A 24,082-nucleotide genomic window follows, 5' to 3' on the forward strand; every position below is an offset into this window, starting at 1 on the left:
CGTCACATAAACAAGAAAAGAAAACCCATGAAAGACACTCGCCTTTACTTCATGCATACATTTATTCAAAACAATTCCAGTAACACTGACAATAATAATAATATGATTAGATTTACACACATTTGTATGGAAGATAGCATTAAATATGATATGAACAAAATTGTATTCGCATTTTATAATTAAATGGTTGCCTGTGTCTATAGGGGGCTTTGATTTACCACAGGCTTCTAAGTATAGTGACTCGCTGTGGAAACAAAAATTACAATTAGTCTACATTGACCATATTTGGCCCATTTAAACTTGGTATCAGTTAAAGCTCGGCACGTCGAGGTATCAAAATACGATGCCGGAGTCAATTCTAATTTGAAGAGAACACCACAGCCAATATGAACACAACGTCGACAATGTTTCTTCCTATTAACGTTTGTTTACTAGTTATGATCGAGACACGAAATTTGAATAAATAAAAGAACCGTTACCTCTCATTAACTCGTTAATGTGTTTGTTCAAACGGCGCTGCATTTGTCATCTTTTAAAATGCGAACTGTTCAGCTTTGTCTCTTAGCTATTTTTAAAACTTCAGGCTTTCCAATGGGCTTCATTAAAACAGAACTGCAGCATCTACTTAAAAATATTTGTGTCATACATGTATAATATTACACTCTCCAGACTATTGACGAACGATGTCATGTCAACCGTACGGCCTACTACACCTTGATTGATCATAATTGAACATGAATTATTATGTTATAATGTAGCTCTGACAACAAGTAGATGCCTTTTTATTGTATTTTCCACGAAGACATATCATCACCACTTCAAATGTGATTACATTATTTCACACACCGATATTAATCCGCACACGCCCGTATATAACTCAAATACATCGAGGTTTCAAAATAATCTTTGTTTTGTGCGAGATGTAGGTTTTTTTTAAAATACTTTAAAGGTTCTTTTTTCAGATTTTTTTTTGGTTTTTTCTGTGTTTTTTGTTTGTTTGTTTGTTAGTTTGTTTGTGTTGCTGCTGCTAATCAGAAAAGTGAACGGAGTACTATAATCTCTGTTTTGTGCGAGTTGTAGTTTTTTAAAAGTTTTTTTTTCCAGTTTTTTGTTTCGTTTTTGCTGCTAATCAGAAATAAATGTGAACAGAGTAATCAATAAGTGATACAGATGTACAGCACTTAAATGGCATTCGAATACTTCTTATGTACATGCAAGGTAAAATAATGTATAAAAGCGTACCGATCTCTGTAAATTTCAAACCGTCTATTTTCATACCGATACATGCACAATTTCAAAACACAACATCCAATGATTGCTTGTGTCAATTATTGTTATTATTTTTTTTTTTTACACCCAAACCATTTTCACATACCTATATGTATGTAAACATTAACTTTATAGCGGGAAACAGCAAATTACGATACATTAAATTTGAAAGCCTGGGAAAATATGTTTTGAAAGTCACAACGTCAACGCAATACACGCGTTATTTTGTTTTTCACGAGCCACAACGTGAGTGTGCAGCCCGTGAAAGTAAATGATAATTTGTCTGTGTAGACCCATCTATGACACTTCCCAATGATAATTTTGTTGTTAAACTCATAATCTGACTGCTTTCTCTCGATAAAGTTGTCACATGAGTAAGGACATAAGCACACATGCACAGAGAAAAAACAAATGCTTGGCAGCAGAAGAAAGACAAACATGCAAGCCAACATACATTGCATTTTGTCGGGCAGAAAGTCCTTTTGATATTGATGCTTGGTATTGCTTTCGGGTTGTCATAGAGTTTTATATGCATTTATTTTTCTGTCTATATACGAACCGGCATAATGATGTCAGTGTTTAATACTTTTAAGGCATTTTTCTTCCATTTCGCCAGGTACGAGTTGGCATAATTAGGTCTATTATGTCAAGCTGCTCTTATTCACATTATTTTGTACATTTCACTTTCTCGTTAACTCGACCTCCCTTGCTTTAACAGTCATGTTCTGTAGAAAAATTATTCTCTTGTGATATCCTATCTACTCACACACGTTAACACCACGCTTCAGATAATGCCCACAGGACGCCCTCTCTGTTTAAAAACAAGTCAACGCGACGCCATTCAAATTTCCCCATAAATAGGCAGCGTTCTGCAAGGGATGATGCGAAGTGTTGACAAAGCCGTCTTGTTTAGTCTTTATGCATAGCAGTACTCTGACATCGGCTGAAATGGCAAGGATTGCCATGAGGAAGGCCAATCAAAGAAGCTGGTGTGCGAAGGTGATGATTATCTCAGAGACCTTTCTATCGCCATAAACGACCCGATTCTCTCCCAACTCTAGTACGATGAAGAATCCGAACAGATTCTCAAATAATGCCCGTTATGTAGAGGGATACAACTGTGGAAATTTAATCTGACAGCAATGAATCCGCATGATTACTGTTAATTGGTAAAAATTGTGGTCTCACTGGAAGAAGATTTGGGGAATAGCCTTCACTTTTCAAATACTGTGACGGAATCGATGTTGACTATCGAGTCGTTATCTCATTAATAAATAATTATTATTTTCAAGATCCGATTTTACAGGTTTCCGACCCGACCGGGATTCGATCCGACATGAATCCGACTCGACAGGGTTCCAACTCAACAGGAACCCGACACGACAGGGATCCGACTCAACAGCGACCAAACTAAGTGGATCCGATCCGATAGGGATCCCACTCGACAGGGTTCTTACCCGACACGACCCGACAGGCACGGATCTGAACGGACACGAATTCGACCGTACCTACAGGAATTCGGCCCTCCAGGGACTCGACCAACTTACACACATCTGACTTGACAGGGCCGATCCGACCAGCATCTCTGAGAGTAAGACACTTTTACAACCACGTCTTTATTTAACCGTTATTATTTTGCATAGGGGTTGTATGAAACCAGGACTGTCAGCAATTTACATTTAAATAATAAATATCATTGCAACCATCTTCTAATCCTTCATCGGAGAAGATTGCATAGACCCAATGGAGATGATTCAATTTTATCATGAAACATTCTCCCACCCAATGGGGCAAAGTGTGCTTGGAAGTAGTCTTGAATGGGTCAATGTGATGTTACATGGCATTTAGAATATCAGAATAACTGTTTGGAATCTCCATGTTCGGAAAGTCCCATTTTACCGGGGGGTTTCCTGTAAAGCTTAGAAAAACACGTTGACAAATTCACTGCGTGGGAAATCTTAACAAAACCCCGAGTCATAAAATGGTCCGTTTTTTTTTTTCAAGTTAGACGTGTTTTCATTGCCTCCCCCCCCCCCCCGAACACACACATACCCTCCCACATTTGCCCCTCTTTTGTTGACACGGAGGAAATAAAATTTGACAATGTATGCTGCCCTCTGTTGACGGATAAAGCAATCATTTCAGACTGAGCTTATCAGTAAAACAGAGATTTCCAAGCTAGTTTTAGTACAGGGGATGTCGTCAGGGAACAGATCAATGTCAACAAAATGATGCAACACCAGTTTGCACCAGCAAACTTATCATCCATCTCTATTCCTCTCCCTTCACAGTGATCGGGGACAAACTACTGTCGACGGCCAGTTATGCTGCTTTAAACAAGCTCTCAGAAAATGATTACTATTTTCATAATTTTCCTCTGATTTGACGTAGACTGATACCCTGTCTTTCCATCGTCGTTCTATAAATAGTCATAATGATATGTAGGTCGCTGCTACTTGCACACAAACTGCGATGATATGGTATGTTATATACGACTACTTTGATTAATTGACACTATCGTATGTCTGCACGAAGAGTTTTCCACGAAGGGGCGCTGTTGCGATTGCTGAAACAAATTTTTATGACAACATGAGTATTGCGTCAGCGCGTAGGTTTACAGTGACTCAGGAGACATGGCACTACATTGTATTTTCATGAGTTCAGCGGAACAGACCACCCTAAAATAGATGGGTTTTTACAAAGGGTCACAATTACCATAGCAACACTAAGTAACCATGTGAACCAATTTAATACAATGATGATCTCAGAAACCAGTCTCCGTGATAACTAATAAAGAGACACCGCGTGTTATGTCGTGCGGCAAGATACACAAGTGCCCAAGGGCTGTGCCTGACTCTTTTCAACCTATCAGCTATCACTTCTAGTCCTCGGTTTGATCAAACTGGGGACATCACGGTCGGTGAGCTCACTCGCTTTTCTTCAGCTCCGCCTCCTTGGGAGCTTCCTGCGGCAGCGACGCCCCCGGTGGAATGGGCTTCTCCAGAGTGAGAAGCCGCCTGTTCAGCGGCTTTAGCTTGCCGATGAACCCATAGACCGACTCCTCGTATTCATCGCGATGTTTCTGAAGGTGGCCGACATGCGGGGAGCTTTGCCAACACTTGACGTAGAGGTCGTTCTCCAGGTGTTTGCGCCACTGGTGGACCAACTCATCATTCTCCTTGGCCGTAGCGATGTGGTCATCTCGGGAAAAGAGGATCAGAGCAGGAGCTTTGACCGGTCTGCCAGTAAAAAGTTCGTTGACCTGGGGTTCAAGGATGGGAGAGAAATAGGGGAAGAGAGAAGTAGTTTTAGTGTCAGCAGCCAAGGTCAGATTAGGCTTTTGTCAAGACCCTCTCGCTGTATGGTGAAGGGAGCCCAGCGGAATGGGCGCTGTTGCGGTTGCCGGTTACATCCATCTTACAACGAGAGGGCCTTGACAAAAGGCTAGGGTCAGATCAGCTTCCCATGGATCATACACAGGATTCAAACGTGTGATTATACCGAGTTTTACTAGTATTCAAGGCTGATATGTTTGCTGTATTGCCCTTTGGGCTCTGCAACGTTATGAAAATGCACTTGACACCTTCAAACGTTTTAAAAACAAAACCAAACATCCGTATCTAACTAATGTTTTTGATGGTAAAAACTTTTTAGCAATAAACAGCAGGAAAAGTCGACAGGAGTGTCGCTTTTCCGTTCTAGTTTTTTTTTTCGTGTTGCAATAATGATTGCATCAATTTCATGGTCGCAAGTAAATCCGTCTGACGAGAGACCAATTCACAGAAAGAGACTTTCACTGCAAACTGCACGAGTAGTTTAAACTGACAGGAGTACTGACTATGTTTGTACGAATGTCGATTTCGTAGTTTATCAAATATGTTGAATGTCGAGAAGGAACAAACTACTGATATTAGTATTATGATAAAAACCAGCGTGCTATTAATCTGCATGTTTTGAACTCCGAACACATAACTGACTTAACCCTTCGTCTCCTAGATGGGAACCCTCATAGACTTAATACACAGAATGCTGGGTTCACAAAAGCGATGGGTGAAATGAACTATGACCAAACACTTCATTCATGATGTTCACGTTTCTTTATTGCTGATTACCCTACAGATATTACAACATCACACTACTGTAAACTTAACAAAATGCACTTTCAATGTTCAGTATACCATGCTGTCTTATACCATCAATTTACCACGCTAAAACCTTGCCAACATTCATTTTTCTACTGTTTATGATAATGTAAAAGAACGACTGTTCTCAGAGACTACTCCTGTTTACCAATATTTATGATTTGGCAGGTGAACAGCGGATTTCCAATATTATTTTTGGATGAGCGCCAGAACAGTTGCACAGATTCAGCTTGTGACACTACACGACTACAGGAAAACAGTAGGGTATAAAAACAGCATGCACTCATCACTGACTTCCGAGCCATCCAATATGAAGGCTAACTGACGAAGCCATCGCCTCTTTAAAAAACATTACTTTTTTACCAAAGTATGTCACAATTAGAACGAAATGGAAGGAAAACGGTATATTTCTTATCATACTCTCAACCGACATCGCAGATGGAAAACGATGTCGTTCCATCCTTCTAAGATATCTTTGAGTGCGAAAATATGTTAATTTGTAGCTACACATGAAAAAACAACAAAGTTCCCTGCGGCATGCCCATTTTACTTGATTTTATCATAAGGATATCTGTTTCGTGTCCAACATTAGCGGTCTTCGTCTGTTGCATGAAACATTCAAAGTTAAGTCTGAAAAATCACAAGTAATTATGCTATGAAATCCGCTCGGTCGTCACATGAGATCGAATTCCTTTTGCGTTGAAACTTCAGTTTGATCATAAAATACACGTCTAGTTTTTTAAGCTGCAGAGTCAGATGTCATACACATTTCAGCAAAGCAAATATCAGATTATCTTACTCTGACACTGTCGCACGAACATTCTTTCATCTGCACAATACATTACAGAATTCATCACTCGCACAGACTCCTATAACTCTTGTATTTCTCTACCTAATGAATGTCACAATAAGGAATACTGATGGAGTATCAATTGTTTCCATGACCTGCGTCAAATTGGTAGCCCGGCTAACTTTCACTCTCAGTCTGGTCACATAACCAAAATCTAACAACAAGGTTTTGGTCTAGACAGGATGTCAACCAATGCCGACTATCATCCATGGCATTCGCTTCAGAATGGACAATTTTGTGACCTTGGCATGAACTGAAATGACCCAGAATTCACGAGTGTATAAGCGGAACGACGTACGTGACGCTTCCTCTATAAAGAAGAAAATAATTAAAAGTAACAAATAAACAGCTTGGTTGATATGTGATCTGCAGTCGGTAGTGGCATCCTATCTGAAATCTTACAAGGGCGTTGCCTGTTACCATGGAAACATACCTTGATGATGCTGTCCATTGTGTACTTGTTGGTTAGCCAGAAGTAGGTCTCTGCGATGCGCTTGATGACGAACTGCGTGAACGAGTTGGTGGAAGCCTGGGAGTAGATGCCCTCGTAGCTATCTCGGGACAGCACGCAGCTGTCCAACACCTGGCCGACGATGCGGTATCGGACGGACGAGTAGCGGTCCTCGGCATCAGCGAGGTCGAGCATCTCGGCGTAGACGTGGCTGCTGACGGAGAAGGCGTGGATGAGCAGCGGTCGCTTGTCGCCATCTGTGACGTAATCGAGGATCTCGCGGGCGATCTGCTTGGCGTTGGCCGGCCATGCGATGTCGATAGGTCGTGTCTTGACAACTAGGACATCGAAGCTGTGGAAATTTTACGAAAGAAGATAGAGTTTTCATAACTTCCAAATCCGATCCAAATCATATCGTCATATTTATGGAAAGATCAATATCCATAAAACAAAACATCAGTAAATGATAATTTATTATAGAATGTCATCCCTCGTTTGAAATACATGTATATTATACATTGCCTACATCAACTTATACTTTTATCAAAGTGAATTTATGTACAGCTCTTTCAATTTGCCAAATACTGTGACAACGACATGTCATGACTTCAACCTTCTTTTCAGAATGAATATCCGTATCGTAATATCCACTGACGGAATCTTGATGCTAGGGATTGGGACCAACAGCGAAGCCAGATCGTTATGTATAGATTCTAATATAAGTCGGTCAAGTTGGCTGTTGTGATACAAACCTTTGACGGTATATATAATTAGATATCAAGTAAGAAAAGTTGCGTCACATGACGATAATCACGTAGTCAAGAAAAACATCAAACTTTCTGCACTAATTCGCTTAATCATTGTCATGCTACATTCACATTCATGTCAACGTACAGATCTTTCTGAAATCATACACCTATACGCTCAAACATAATAATTCTTGCAGTGTCTGACACACCGAACAGACTTGAGATATCAAATATTTCAAGACCCGGGCTGCCCAATCTGGCGCACCCATAATTCTTCATTGTATGTTCTGATTTTGTATTATGTCATGTTGATATTTGTTATTGAAAGCCGAATAAATAATATAAATACATGTACATGTAATTTAGATATCTCTGGTGAAACCCACCCTTTGCGAGTGTAGAGCTCGACGTATTTGTTCACGTGACGTGGTTTAGCCAACAGCCAGGTGAACATGACCACCACCGGCCTCTCCGAAGGGTCACTGTATCTTCCGTCATCGTCGGGAGAAGATGATGACGAGCTACCAAAGGCGACGTCGCCTTCGAAGAGACTTTCGTCCTGCAGCAAGTCATCGTTGGTCTTTAGCTCCAAGTTATCCGAGATGACAGTGGTGTTGAGCTCGATCAGCGAAAAACTGTCTATGTCACCAAGGACATCGAAGACGTCGGATGATGACGATGAAAGACGAGCTCGAGGCCCCTGATAATCACAAGGAATAGAAGATAGTTTTACATTCTTGGTTAAAAAAAAGTCCAAACTTTCCTTCGGAATATGGATCTCAAACAAACAAGTTTAAAAGAAATAAGCTCACCTCGAATTGCTGGTTGCAATTCGTTACTTCGGAGGTTCGTTATTCCGAAGGCTCGTCAATTCGAAAATGAAATAATGTTCGTTATTCCAAAGGTTTTTTAGTACGCACAGTCTTTATGGATTACCGAGCCCTTTTCCATTTTCGGATTAACGGACCGCTAGGTATACGGAATTTGTGTGTTTCCAAATAACGAACCTTCGGATTAATTAACCTTAAGGATAACTAACGGCACCCGAATCCATACCAAACTTCCTCATTCTCGTGGGTTTCGCCTTCTTCAGTCTGACGCTAGTCTCCAATACCTTAAAAGTGCAGTCACACTTTCAACTGATCTGTGTCCGATATACTTTCATCTCAGCCACAAGTCTCCGAGTGCATAAAACCCACACATTGACCCAGCCCCAGTTTCTACACAACATTAGTTTGTTCCCCGATTCCCATGTAACAACCTAGCCCTTGATTTTACGGCACACGTACAATTACAAACTCTTGATTGTTATTCACTGATACACTGTAAAAACATCGGTGTTAGATTTAACACCATGGGTGTTAAATTTAACACCTATCAAGTGTTAATGGAGGACCACACCCACAGGTGTAGAAAATGCACTGTGATGGTGTTGAAAAGTGTTCACCTGACACTTCGTGGTGTTAATTTGACACTGTACCTGGTGATATTTTGACACTGTACGGGTGTTAATTCAAAAATGACACCACATGGTGTTGATTTGATATTTGTTGGTGTTAATATCAATGGTTTAACACCCGTCCAGCTTCAATAAGAGACCACACCAGCTGGTGTTACTGCGGTGTAAATTTATTTTCACATTTTTTCAAAAATCTAGTATTTAAATGTACAATTCTTGATCGTCTTGTTTAAATAAAAAATCAACAAGAAGTGCAGTTACTAAGAAACTCTTCAAAAAACAGTTTTATATTTGGAAATGACACCCGGAGGTGTTAATTTAACACCATAAATGAGCACCGAAAATTTAACACCAGCTCGGTGTTCACTTTTTAACACCGGACTTTTTGCAGTGTACACTTGAATATACCAAAGCCTAGCCCCAATCTCCAACTCATTCAATAACAAAGCAGTGTTACTTGCACCAACACATTTCAATCTGGCCCATGTCTTCATTACACTCAATTTTACACTCACCCATGACGTTCAGATTCGGTAACATACGATGCCCTTAATATTATTCTAGCCAAGAGATATACAAATGTCTCTCTCGACGGTTATATGCGCCGTGAACCAGTGACAAGTATGACGTAGTTGCAAAAGTGACGCTATGAATAGAGATGATAAACACATCATATTCATACACTTCGAGAGATTTATCGTCTGTTTCATACGATACTGTATTTGTACAGGGAATGGAGAAGCCAACAAGATGTCATGTGTTTTGATAATGATAGTTCGTAATCACGATCACTATCATGATCATTATCATGATCATTATCATGATCATTATCATGATCATTATCAATGTCCAGTGCATCGTCGGATTGATATGAACATTATTTACGCATCAACAGTAACAAGGCCTTTCCTTAAATAGGAACGACAACCCTGGCTAAAACGGGACCACAATAGGAAATTAGTTCTGTACCTATGACAATTATCGATTCGCGATTAATGGCAACATGACTAGTAAACATTAAGTACGATACTAGTATCTGATTACCAAGCGGCCATCTACAAACTGATTGTTTTGACGCTACTCACATCAGCGCGACAAGTGTATCATGCGACCCTGGTTAGCCTCGCTAAATCATACTGGTAGTCCGCAGATAAGATAAGCAAACATTAACGCAGCTCTTTGATCATACACATCTTATGGCGCAGTGGAAATCAGCTTGACAGGGTAGGCAAATAATTCTGCCTGCGTGATACATTTAACGGTTACTTTGTACACGAGAAATGCCGTTTGAAGCTTATCATTAACAATAGAATAAAGGCTGAAACTGCGAAAAACATGATTTCTTACAAGTCACCGTGATGGAAATAGTCACTAAATGTTTTAATGAAGTTTGTGGTTAAATCACACTATGCCACGAGAAACATCAAACCCTACATTAGATATAGAATATTTTTTATTTTCATTGTGGACTGATTTTTCTTTTGCAAAAAAAAAAAAAGTTGTCAAGGAATTCTCTTTACATAGCAGTATAAGATCATGATATTTCAATCAGAATTAGATATACTGTCGCATAAGACAACATACTGTCATACTCAGTGTGATTTGGTCCCCCCAACTCGCAACAAAATTCAATTTTGCATATAATGTCACAGTCAACGAGCTTGAAATCTGTCTCGAATACATTGCAATTGTATTACGAATTTTGTTCTCGTTCCTGGAGTGAGTGATCTATGGGAAAATACACGGTTCTAAATTGGCTCGAAGCGTTTGATTGAACGAGCCCATTCAGACGTAAAGAATTTATTTCAATCCCGGGAAAATAATCAGAGCAGGTAGGTGGGTTCTCCCTCCTCAATGAATAGAAAAGAATAGTATGGTAGGCCTATATAATATGGCAGAGGTAAATTTCGTCTCTCCAAATGCTTGTGTTTACAAAATAAACAGCATCTATATTTTCCCACGCGTTTTGAATTACGGTCATTGCCCGCATACGTACGTCAAAGGATATAGGATTTACCTGTACATCAAAACACAGAATGCAAGGCGCTAGAGTACAAGTTCTGAACGTTATATTCCTTCATAATCTACTTCTAAGACCAGCTGATAGGCTACAATATGCTGAAAAGACATAACGAATAGAATTTGGTACATATGTATTGGAAAATCGGATGTATTGGTCGGATCTACAATGAAGACTTACGATTTTCCGATGTCAAACCAGTGATACTATCCATAGCATGATATCATTTAATTGTCTCGAAACTAAGATTACAGTTTTACGATATAGTAACGCTACGTACGGCCTTTCATCCCCGATAACCGCATCGATATTGTTCATCGGTTTCTGACACTGTTTTACAGATATCCGAACAGGAAACCGAGCAGCCGGACAGTTCCCACGCTTCTCAGTGGGGCACTTGTCACACGAGTTTCACAAAGTGTGTTATCCGGAAACCGAAGAAGATAACGGATGTTCCAAATTTACCTGAAGAGAAGCACTGATGCAGAAAGAGCACACGGTGGCTGAATCCCCCATAAAGATATGATTTTTGTTACCTTCTCACAGATTTTGGAGTATTCTTGAGAATTTACATGTATGGTTGTTTCTTCATCCATATCACTCTCCTTTTCAGTGAGAATTTATTCCTAGAAATTACAAGCTTTGGTTGTCATGGGTACCCCCACGGGGTGACAATAATCATAATAATTTGTCTGTATATTTCAATAATCAAAAAATATCATTTATAATTAAGATATGCTTGTCTATCCATGTCCAGTCAATACTTGAATGCATATAACGGGCGCTGAATAACACTCAGTAATCTCAATGAGCAAAGTTGAAACATGGAACTACAACTAGAAACAACTAGCACCATGGCTGAATGTATTACATTTACAGAAGGAAGAAAATTAAGAAGAGGATGATGATGGTGGTTATGATGATGATGATGATGATGATGATGAAGATGATGATGATGATGATGATGATGATGATGATGAAGAAGAAGAAGAAGAAGAAGAAGAAGAAGAAGAAGAAGAAGAAGAAGATATTTGTCTCACGACTCGTTCAACACGATGGCGGTTCACTCGGTCCGATACATCCAAAGATGATGATGATGGTTATGATGATGATGATGATGATGATGAAGAAGAAGAAGAAGAAGAAGAAGAAGAAGAAGAAGAAGAAGAAGACGAAGATGAAGAAGAAAAAAAAAACATTTGTCTCACGATTCGTTCAACACGATGGCGGTTCACTCGGTCCGATTCATCCTAAGCTGGAGCATACTAAGTTATATGACATTGTGTAATAATGTGAATTTGTGTATACAAGCGGGATAGATGATAACTACAGGTGGAGATAAAGGTCATATTGTTTGGGTAGCTTCATGTTTTCTTCAAGTGGTTTGACAACGGCATTGATCCTATAAGTAAGTTTGGTTGTCTATTCAGGGAGGTAAGAGAAGAACGTCCTTATATGATCGATAATGTAACTCATTGGAACCATAAAAACACCTGGTCTATTACCATAAAACCTTTTCTATGCCAACGTGTCAAATGTGTACAAATTTCACACACTTGTCTTTGGCAAGAAATTAATTTGGCACGCGGAGGGATAATCGGCAAGTCTAAGCATTTAAACAGCATGACTAACCATTTGAATAGCAAGTTTAACCATGCAAAGAGCTGACCAGGCACGTCAGGGGCATGGGGTTAACCTGGGAATGTTGGCAGCGATCGTTGGAAGTACTTTCTTGGGTAACCCAACAGGGGTTGATCTAAACCAGATCATATATAACTGCCAACTTGGACCTGTGTCACTATTCTCACAGCTGTGGATAATATGCTTTTATATAAAAACGACACATCAAAAACATTTCATATACCTGCATTTCGTTGATAATCGATGGCAATGGTCCAGGAGGCTCAAGAGAGGAAAGTATAACTATTTTGTACTGCTTGATAAATGGCGATATCGTAAGATCTCTTGCCTAAAACTAGTAAAAGCTTTTGTCAAAGGAACATGATCTAAACGAGAGAGGGGGATCATTGTTTCCATTTGCTCTTCAGCAGCTTGCTTCACAGAATCACCTGGGGGGCATTTCATGAAACATTTTGTCCGACAACTTTGTCGGACAAATTTGCTCTCAGCCAATCGGATGCAAGGATTTCAGTAGTTTTTAACAGTTTGTCAGACGAAATATCTGACAAAACGCTTCATGAAATGCCCCCCAGGTCTCATCCACGAGCTCAGTGGTACAACAAAGCACTCTCGGGGTTAATGTCCTCACGTCGTTTGCGTCATAGATATACATGGAAATACAGTATGAGTCCCCTGGCTGCAGCTGCAGCGGTTGTGCCTCTCAATACGTAAAGGTCCTACACATGGCACTCTATCCTCATTGCACGGCCCGTCGAAGGACCTTAACCCGTTAAGGACAATATTACTGTAAATACACATGTAGTATAACACGCATTTTCCATAGACACCTGTCAGAGTTTATAACTTGGGACTAGTCTTCAACGGGTCGACACTCCCTTCCTATAACTACAAGCATTCTCTACTTCCTACAGCTGTCACGTAAATCAAATCAATTCAATTCAATTTTTAATAACCCTCCAGAAACCTTGAATTTGTAAAACAATAAACCATACTCCTGGTGTTTCGTATGACCGTGATACAACATGTCCTACAGTCTTGCTACAGGTATTCGTTTAAATTTCAAAGACAGTGCCATGATAATATACTGGTCGACGATTCTCCGGATCTTGCCAAATATTAACAGCATCTGCATGTCATAAGTGGAATATAATCATATTACATTGAAACATCTATTATGTTGTTCGTATACAGCACGGGCTGCTACCTATACAATGCGAATAATATTATTATGCGAAGAGTTCCAACCAAGCTGGCACTAAGCGGACTAAAAAAATATAAGTATGTAATATTAATAAGTAATCTCTACATCTATGGCAGCAGCATTTATCATTTCGAAGTATGATTTATCCTACACTCGCTACTAAAGTAATTTCACTAGGATTAAGCGTGAAGAGCCATGATACGTGGCATTTGAATGCAACAATACACAACATGTGCGTTCAACTTAACGAATAATATTCTCACTCCAGAGGTTCAATGAGGGGCAATTTGTTAATCAGTAATGCTGCAAGAAAACATGCGCGTTTTTACTTTTCTCACCACTGCTTTCATGATCGCGGGGAAATAATGAATGGCGCTCTAGAAGAGTGCATGCTTACTAAATTATTAAATTAACTCAAAATGCTGCTCTTGGAAAAAGTGAAGTGCATGAGCTTGATTACGATGATAATAATATTACTACTATACCACTACTACCTCAATCAATACGAATACTCTCATTATAAACGTTAGTACAGTCTGTGTTCATAACGTTTATTAGGAACCAATATCATAGTGATGTCATAAGATTGTTGTCACATTATCATATTTTATTCACAGATCGCACTTCTATAACTCCCTGTTTTGGAAGCTGCTCATCGCTTTGCACAGTGATTACATTACACCAAGTCTATCGAACTCAATTAATATCTAGGTATTATTAGATGCATCGAATGTGGCAGGTATATAACGCGGACAGGACACTCGATGATAGCTTTTTTTTTTATAGATGATATGTTTTCTCTTTCGACCCCCCCCCCCCCCCCCCACCCCACCCGTCACCCCTTCTCGGTAATTGATTGGTCTGCACAGCAATGCTTCTGTATGGAGACTAACCAGCTGTGGCTGATTACGTAATCATATCGATAAGAGACACGTACTTATCAGTGCTTTATGTCACGGCACGCGCGCGCCACGCGTTGTTTACTCTAGATTTGAGCTCATTAGGCTGCGTTCACATAGAAGTATACGGTATTCGGTATTCAGTATTCGCTATTCGTACTCGCTATTCCCTATGCGCTGTCAAGTCGACCCAGTACACCATCACCCGCACAATCAACTCCCTACTTCTCCCTCCTACAAAATCATCCCAGCAATAGCAATTTCTACGCTGCGTCAGAATGTCAGTCTACAAATGTACAGGCTTATTTTTGCTAAAGGGCAAATCCAGACCTAAATTTTCATCATTTCATAAACGAAAGATGGTATACGCTGCTCGAAAATGGAACAAGCGCGATTCCCACTATGCTATACTATTCTATGCTATTCGGCATTTTCTAATCGTGCACTCCTATGTGAACCGGTGTGAGGAAATCCTATCGTTCGATTCAAGCTATTCGCGTGCCCTCGAAAACGCGCACCGATTATACCCGAATAGTATACTTCTATGTGAACGCAGCCTAGTATACCTCATTCAAATTGATGCACCCTGATGCTCGGGTTCTTAAGTATCCATTATAGAATAGAATAGTTCACTACTTAATCATTGTTTGCATACATTTTCAATAGAGAATGTTATCAATAATCACAAAGCTTGGCCCAAATCTTGCAACTAACGCATCAAAACTGGAATCCAATAGAACAGGTGAACCTGAGTGTTTCGTAGTGCGTTCGATAAAGATTTGGTGCTCCATTCGGGTTGAATGCAAGTAGTCAAAAGTTGTTGCACCTGGTTTTTTTTTTATCAACTTTTGTGGATCTTTCTTGGAACCTGTGCAGTGCCTGATTTTCTGATCCACTTTGCTCTAGTTCTTGTTGCTATATAGGACAATGAAGGATTGAAGCTCCCTGGGTTGCTATTAAAAGAAAAATCTTTCTTTATTCTCCCTTTATAAAATGTACCGGGCACTCACAGTAAATTTTGTCTATATTAAAGCTGAATTCATTGTTACAGTAGAGCTGTGCATTCTCTTGTTTATTCATTGATTATTCCTCTCTCTGCATGTTTCGATATACACAAAATGAAATCAAAGCAAACTAGTGTATATAAAATATACATAAACAACTATTCACAATTTCAGCTTCATCGTCTGTTATCCCAGCACCTGTATATAAAATAAAGTTCAGTCCACCTTTGAAAATTCTTGTAAACAAATAAATGTAACCCCCCCCCCCCCCCCCGATATCCGTTTAAACGTGCATCCGCGAACAGAGACCTTCGGAGCTATATCCTCAACTAGAATATTTTCAAAGGTATTACGTTGCTGTTTATCATTATCATTTAGGGTAATCATTGACCCATTTACAAGCAACATTGTCATTTTTAACTTGTTGGGACTTATATACCATTGATCTGTCGAACCCTAAATATGCCCATCACCAAGTTAGACAGGCAGCAATATAAGTTGGGAACCAATGTGTTTATGAAGATGGAGAGACAATTCGAATTGTTGATGATCTAGCTGTAAAACTCCAGTTATATCTTTATTCAAACAAGTCTTGATGGCTCACGGTATAAAAGTTATGTGTCTGGCGTACTGACTGAGATTTTGATGGTCTATGTGTACCCGTCAACTGTGATGAAAAGTTGTTTGTATCTTTCCTACATAATTCCCCTAAGAGCTGATTTTTCATAAGTTTGAAAGATTACACATAAATAATTCCCGATTTCTTGGGAGTGAAGTAAAAATCACATGTTGTAGCCTTCCCAACGGGTTAATTCTGTGTTGTAAGTATACCCTTGTAATGGCGACTTCATATCAGGGCAAAGGGATTCCATTGAAATATTGGGAAGTTTAATATATTTTCCATAACTTTCTGAATTTGAATCGCCAAAAATTCTGTGTATTTGATTTTTAGATTGTATTCAAAGCAGAATCGGTAGGAAGCGACATTGATTGGCGCAGGCCTACTGATAGACGCACTGTCAGAAGACGATTCACCCCCCCCCCCCCCCAACACAGCACACACACACACCAACACAGGGGTAGATTTTCCGTTCAAAAATGCTTAATCTTTGCCCCAGTGCTTAGTAGGTGTGGCAAGGAAAAAAGGGGCTGATCAATGAAAAAAAAACCCACACACATTTCATCAGATGAGTAGTGGCGGATCAAGGGGGAGCGCCCCCCCCCCGTTTTAAACAAAAGAATTAAAAAGAAAAAAATGAGGAGGGGGTGCGTGCACCCCTCCCCTTCAATTTTGTAAAGGCGCCCCCTCTTTACGGACTTCCTGGACCCGCCCCTGGATGAGTGAACGTGAGCTTGGTGTGCTTGCTATGTTTTGTAATTTGTAGGGCCTAACGTACTTATACTGAGAGGGCTTGGACTAGAATGGAACGATCAGGCTGAAGTCAATGTCCATTCATAAAAGAATTTCTGGACCGACACCAAACCTTGTACGCTCCACAATCAAACACAAAGGACATGAAGGATCTCGATATAAGGACCACGCCTGTTTCATCGCTTCAATCAGTCTGAACAAAGACTGAGGTAGGCTTTACTCGATCTGAACATGGAACTATGGCTCCATGATCTGAACGACATTCACTCTGTCCATCGCATTGATAAACGAAAAAAGCTTGACAATGTGAAGATCATACACCCCCCCCCCCCCCACACACACACACACAGAAGCAAGCTACTAAGTACATAGGGAGCGCACACACAATATTCCCTTCTTACCCTTGGCTTTCCTCCTTCATAATTCTACCACTTTATTTCCTGTGTGCATTGAGTTGTTTTTATAAACAAAATCGAAACGTTTCCCAAGTCGGAAGTAGATCGTTTGTATCATGTTTGTCCAGCTGAATAACAGTCTGCCCTCAGCTGTATTTTTCCTCGCTTTCACTACGAGACGGTCACCTTCACCGAGAGATGCCGCTTCCTTGTTCTCTCGTTGTCGTACAAAATGATGTTTGTATTCTAACCGTCGATCGCATATAAAGATATAGTTATTATAGTAACACATCAAACCCACATTATGAAATCTACGCTGTCAGTGACTGTGATACTGGAGTGACATTTTATATGTTCAACTCATTTTCGAATGGGTTGAATCTGATTTGCATGCAATAATTGCTGCTATGTTAGGCAAACCTTAAGAAGAACCCGAGACGGCTCTGATCTGTTATCAATGTGAAGGAAACTTGTACAATGTATGTTTGATACAGTTTGATTTGAAACATCTGATGACCTGACCAGCCATATATATATGTTTTGATTATCTCTCTATCATTATCTGATCTTTTTGTTTGATAAGTAAATCTTTCATATCTTCTCAACAACTTCCATCTATTATCAGTCTAATCATACAGGGGTAGAAGCCGGTGTATGGCCTGTGACACCAGCAGGAACTGTCTCCTAATATCACAGGATCTACGCTTTGGCGTATCATGGAGCTACAGCATAGCTCCATGGGTGTATACCGCATATACAGGAGAGATACGATTTGAGATACTAAGGCGGTGAAGGCACCCTCACATGATCACACGTTTATTTAATGAGAATCGCACAAAAACAGACAGTAAACATCGCTATACAGACAAGTACACATATTCTATCAAGTACCAGTCTGCCTGTCCCTGTCTGCTTGTATAGCCAGGGGTCAAAACAATATCATAAACAAGAAAAACTTTTTTAAATGCCATTTTAACTGCCACAAAAAGAAAACTTGCGCTTTTATGTGTTTACTCTTTTGCATCTGCTTTATGACAGTCCCATAATTACAGCCAAAATTTTCATTCCTTCTTTCCCCTTTTCATCTGTGATCTCACATTCTCCTTCTCTCGAAGTTCTTCTCTCTTCATCTGCAAAAGGACTTAGCTCCACATATCCTATATCATGAAGATGAGTTCCGTTTGTTTGTGAGCTTAGCTCAGTGGTAAAAGGATGTTTAATATTTCATGGAGGTACAATGGCCCAACTAACAAGTTTCTGCTTTTTTTCATGGCATTCTCAAGACTTTCATATTATACCATACACTACACAGCTAAACTCTCACTATATGAAATATGTATTCATGGTAGCTAGTTACTGAACCCCATTAGATATGGAATAATTATGTCAACATCTAGATGGATGATTTAGGTCCTATGTGAAATATTATTCAAAGCGGTAAATTATATCAAATCAAGCGACCCTGATGATACGCTACGCTACATGCCTTCAAGTTTATGTATTGTCCCCCAAATTGGACCCTGTACAATGTGCACATCATGATCAAGGCAGATGATGACAAGAATCTGATTCTACTCACCGTGTGTCCGTAGAGAGTAGCTGCGCCTCTGCAGTACAGATCGTAGAGAATCAAACCCAGCACTGCAGCCGACACGACTGTGTATGTATTCCACTCAAAGAGAGGGAAGAACGCATCGGAGGCTGACTCGAACATGATGAGAGAAAATTTGGTTTCTTCCTCGCAGCTCACAATGGCATGAAATTCAGTGTACAATCTCCTTCCGATCTGCACGTCAAATTTGAGATCTATCAAATAACGATTTGGAGAAACAATCGCCAGTCTAACCGAGGAGGTACTTGGTCATGAAAATCTACAAGCCGTATCGCCCCGTTATGTGAGTCACTCAACTGGTATGGCGAAGGATAAAGAGCAATGCTAACAGAGGATGAACATACGTAGAGGTTTTCGGATGCGCTTTCACTCGAAGCATGCAGCGTCCTGCTGTCATAAACACAGCTGGGCTGTAGGTTTTTATATCCGCCAGCGATCCGACTTGATTTCGAGGGTGGGGAAGCGAGTCGTGTGTGTGTTGCCAATTTGCAGCATTGAAATAATCTCCCACTGATCCGCCCCAAATTCTTCAACATTATTAGCACCTGTTCTGTCCGGAATTCACTGTCGAGATCAAAGAGACACTATTGTAACGGAAACAAAGTATCAATGTGCGCCACGATGATTTGGAGTGCGATGACCTTTTGACAAATAGGTCATTCACTTGCAGGTTATCCGGCTTAATTGTTGTGTTCATCAATCTTTGTCTAAACTGAAATATTCAGCAGAGTTCAAACTTTCACGTGAAAACGTCCACGTCAAATCATGGGAAAGAAATCAGAATGATTGATAATGTTCACCAAGTTTTCATATTGTTGTCTCTCTTAGGACAGGCGGATATTCTGCTCAGAGGGATGACTGAGTGAACATGTACAGCCATCTGGAAGTTCGCTCTGATTGTTGATACATTTTTTATGTTATTGAAATCTAGTAGGATAAAATGAAATTGGTGTTTGAATATCATTCACTTCGACTGGTCTGCGTAATCTCGTTATCGTGCAATCATGCAATGTATTTTGATGCTATAAATGCATGCATAGATAAAATCATGTTATTTCAAAGGAAAGTGAACAAATGTATCGCTGATATTTAGGATTTTGTTATTGTGGTTTTATTTTGATTTGTTTTGTGGCAGGAGTCTGGAGACAAGACAATTATCAAAAAAAAAAACAAAAAAAAAAAACCCCAAGAAAAAGCAAGAGGGGACTATCTGTTTCTGAAAGATGCCGCTTCGAGCTACATGTGATGACTTGCTACCAAGTTGCCACAGTCATGCACTTATAAATATTAGCTGTTCAATATCAAGCATTATTATCCATACAGAGGATTTTTAGAGCCCAAATACAAGTGTTATTTTGTCGACGCACCTCATAACCTCCAACCCACTTAAAAAGTTTGTTGAACTCGACCAATATTTTTTGCCGAGGCGACCAATATTTAAAATATTGGACGGCAAGAGGGGGATTCCCCAAAGTTTTAATAAACTGCACCGTGATTGGTTGAGATATATACGAGATGACCTGAAATAAGAAGTAAAAACGTCTGTGATTGGTCAATCACGAATTAACTAGAATATCGTTTCTTCTAAAATTCTGTGTTTATACAAACACATTTCATATATCAATTAGTTGAAATTGTTTTTCACACAATTTTTCAAAATATCACTTTCATAACAGGAAGTTAAATTTAGGTTTGATGAAAACAAGTTGCATTTTTTTTTTGTGCATGCAGGCGCAAGGCGACGATTGATCTGCAGCTCTGCATGCTCAGCGCTACTGCTAGATAGCCCGCGCGCGATATAATGTAGCCGGCCACCGCCGCTGCGCTTGCATTTGCATGCGCGATGTCATTACAGTTACTGTACATGTGCGTACGTGTGTACAATACGTTATATACAGCACAGTAGGACTAGTTGTGGTAGTAGTAGCCTAATTCGATCTTTCACGATCTACGGTATAGATATGACGTGAATTCTTTCTCAGATCTCGGATACAAATACATCTAATTCTGGTCTTAATTAGCTAAACAGTAACATGACGGCTACCTTGGATACATAGATCACTGTTTTATCAGAGACTGAAGTGGATTAACTTGCACTGAAGAGTGTACATGTACCATACCCCATGTCAGGATCACTACACAGTAGGAACAGCACTCGGAGTCGGAGACAGAAAGGGTAGGCCTGAGTGAAAACATTCTTTGCTAAAATCCTCTGTAGGATAATAATGATGATATTGAATGTCCTATTTTCGATTAATACAAGGAAATATTGGACTCGCTAAGCAAAATATTGGACTCGTCTTCGACTCGTCCAATATTTGTGCATAGCTCGTCCAATATTTCCTTGTATTAATCTCAAGGCCATCCAATATTATATAAATATCAAAATGTGATATTGTGCGACTCATACTTTCTGCAAGTAACGACAGTCGTATTTCATGACGGGAGTACTATAGTTATTGACAATTTAAAAACATTATCAATTCGATCTGCAATGTTATTAACTCGCTGATAATAGCCCTTAACGTTACGTATTACTTGAACTAGAAGACAGATAATTCTAAACGGAAATATTGGTATATTTATCTTCAAAATTTGATATTGCCTTAAGAAAGGATTTATACTCTTTATAAGTAGATTTATTTTCCCTTGAGAACTCCAATGATAATGATACACGTAAAGAATAGAACTAAAATAGAATGAGAAAATTATCTATGGTAAGATATAAATGTATTTGGGTTAACTTTTGTTGTTAACCTTTGTAAACATTGAAAGTCCATTAGTAGGAGAAGCCAAGGAATGCCAGGTATTGGGTCTACTCAACACTTTATTTCTACCAGGAAGTTAAAAGTGCGGAAGTAAAGCCGGATTTTTGATGGACAGACCGGGGGGGGGGGGGTTCTAAAATAAGGATTCTATAAAGGGAGAGTGAAATAATAGCTGACTCAAACACATTGAAGACTGAATACCATTTTTTCTTCTTCAACCAAACAAGACAGATGGAATCATAACCTAATCGTGATGGTGACTGGTTATTGTTATATTGACAGAGAGTATAATTTTTAAGTGTCACGGGCAGTGGAGATTTCATTAACAATGCTTTCTACTGACTACTAGGTAGTGCATACTTCAGACTAAATAATGTATCAATGTACATGTATAAATAGATATATAGGGTTAGCTCTGACAGTGCGATGAGAGAGAAATAATTATTCTTAGAAAGGGAATGGCTAGTAACTGATCAGTGGGAATCAGTTGGAATGATGGGGGATGATTGTTCCAATCCTTGTGGGATTCATTTACGAGTACATTATATATCTTTTGTTGTGTGAAAATTATTTGCTTCAGAATGGTCTCATATTCAAGAAATGTGAGGTTTAATGCCCCATCACTGTCAGGCATGCTAACCTGGAAACATTAAACTGCACGTTACTTGAATATGAGACCGTTCTGAGGCAAATAATTTTCACACAACAATAGATATATAATGTACTCTTAAATGAATCCCACGAGGATTGGAACAATCATCCCCCAGCATTCCCACTGATTCCCACTGATCAGTTACTAGCCATCCCCTTTAAACCCTCTCTCAGCCAATGAGTCAACTGTGTACAAAATTCACACACAGACCTATGGACAGGAAATTAATATCTACCTTTGGGAACAGTGATTTTAAAATATGTTCAAGATATCTTATTTGATGAATAATGTGTAGATCTGTTGTATCACAAAACATTCTACCTTATGAAATTATCGCAATAAAGCCTAAAATATAGGAAGATATCAGTATTTTTCTCAATAAACCATAACTGTAGGCGGTTTAGTCTGGCAACATGTTTATCATAACTAGTGTTCACATTTTGTATATTAACAATACTTAACATTGATTGTACGGATTCTAATTTTTACAGTGGTTAATTCTATCCTAAACTCACATTCGGGAATTATTTCAAAGCACTTATGATGGGTTTTTGTTTCATCTATATACAAAATGCTAAATTATGCCTTAAATGTGGCATGTAGAGGGATATACACAAAGAGGAATGGAGAAATATTTTGTCGCTACGTCTACTGATTAAAATAATGATTGAGAGTAAAATGGTGCTTTTGATGCGGGATTCTATTATTCTTTGACGATGATCACTCCGAGTGTCAGTTTTTTTTTTTTCGCGGTTTTATAGCATTATTCAACGCGAAACACATCAGCTGCCTAATTGTAAAACGATTTCATCTTTACAAAGAGAGGAAAGAAATCAGAAAGAAATGGGGAGCGGGGGAGGGAGACAGGAGAATTTACAAAGCTGTGACACTGGTGAGCTTACTCCTCTATCTTCAAACTGATCTATGTTACAGAGATTTTCTTTCTGATTCCCTTATGAGAGAGACAGTCATAACACCCGTCGTATGAACCTCGTTTCCTTCTTTTAATGATTTTAGCATCGAGACTTTTCGATTTTGGAGTGACGTATTCAATCAAACACATGGGAGCCAAATCAAATTATGAAAATTCGTCATACCGGAAGTCCGTCAAGGAACTGGCATACAAACGGAGCTTACAGGTATGTGTACTTTTTTTTTACATCGAGGTATCTCATAAAATCCTGTATCAAAGATATATCAAGAATATAGCAATAGAAAGAGTTTTTTGTTGGTTGTAATGGTAATTATGTAAGAAGAACAATTAGATAGCAGAGCAGCTATAGCAATTATAATTGTTATAACAGCGATGATAATAATTTTTGATTTTTTGATTTTGATTTATTCACACATTCAAATAAATACAAATTGAAAAAAATGTCAAAACTCGAAGGCAAAGAATAACAAGTGCAGTGATTTCAATGACGACATAACATTACACAAATAGATAAACATACAATAGTATTGTGCAGTAAACATGCACAAAACATGTAAATAAGATAAGTATTTCTTCGGGTAAATGGTAGAGATAATTGAAATGAATGCAGGACATCACCATCGTGAGCGATTAAAAGCTTGAACTGAATGGGGCCTCAATGATA

General features: G+C 39.2%; 1 protein-coding gene across 1 annotated transcript; it reads right to left on the reverse strand.

Annotated features, from left to right (window-relative positions):
- Window positions 1–4,162: 4,162 nt before the first annotated feature.
- On the reverse strand, window positions 4,163–19,337 carry LOC139720122 (uncharacterized). The gene is made up of 4 exons (XM_071631493.1): window positions 19,032–19,337; window positions 7,848–8,161; window positions 6,695–7,064; window positions 4,163–4,531 (listed from the first exon to the last, which is right to left on the reverse strand). Exons 1-4 carry the CDS (start codon window positions 19,164–19,166, stop codon window positions 4,196–4,198), a joined length of 1,155 nt encoding a protein of 384 aa, XP_071487594.1. The 5' UTR covers window positions 19,167–19,337; the 3' UTR covers window positions 4,163–4,195.
- Window positions 19,338–24,082: the final 4,745 nt, after the last annotated feature.

The sequence above is a fragment of the Diadema antillarum genome, unplaced genomic scaffold (genome assembly GCF_040938485.1).
Source record: "Diadema antillarum isolate AM-2024a unplaced genomic scaffold, OU_Dant_1.0 scf00000122, whole genome shotgun sequence".
Classification (NCBI taxonomy): domain Eukaryota; kingdom Metazoa; phylum Echinodermata; class Echinoidea; order Diadematoida; family Diadematidae; genus Diadema; species Diadema antillarum.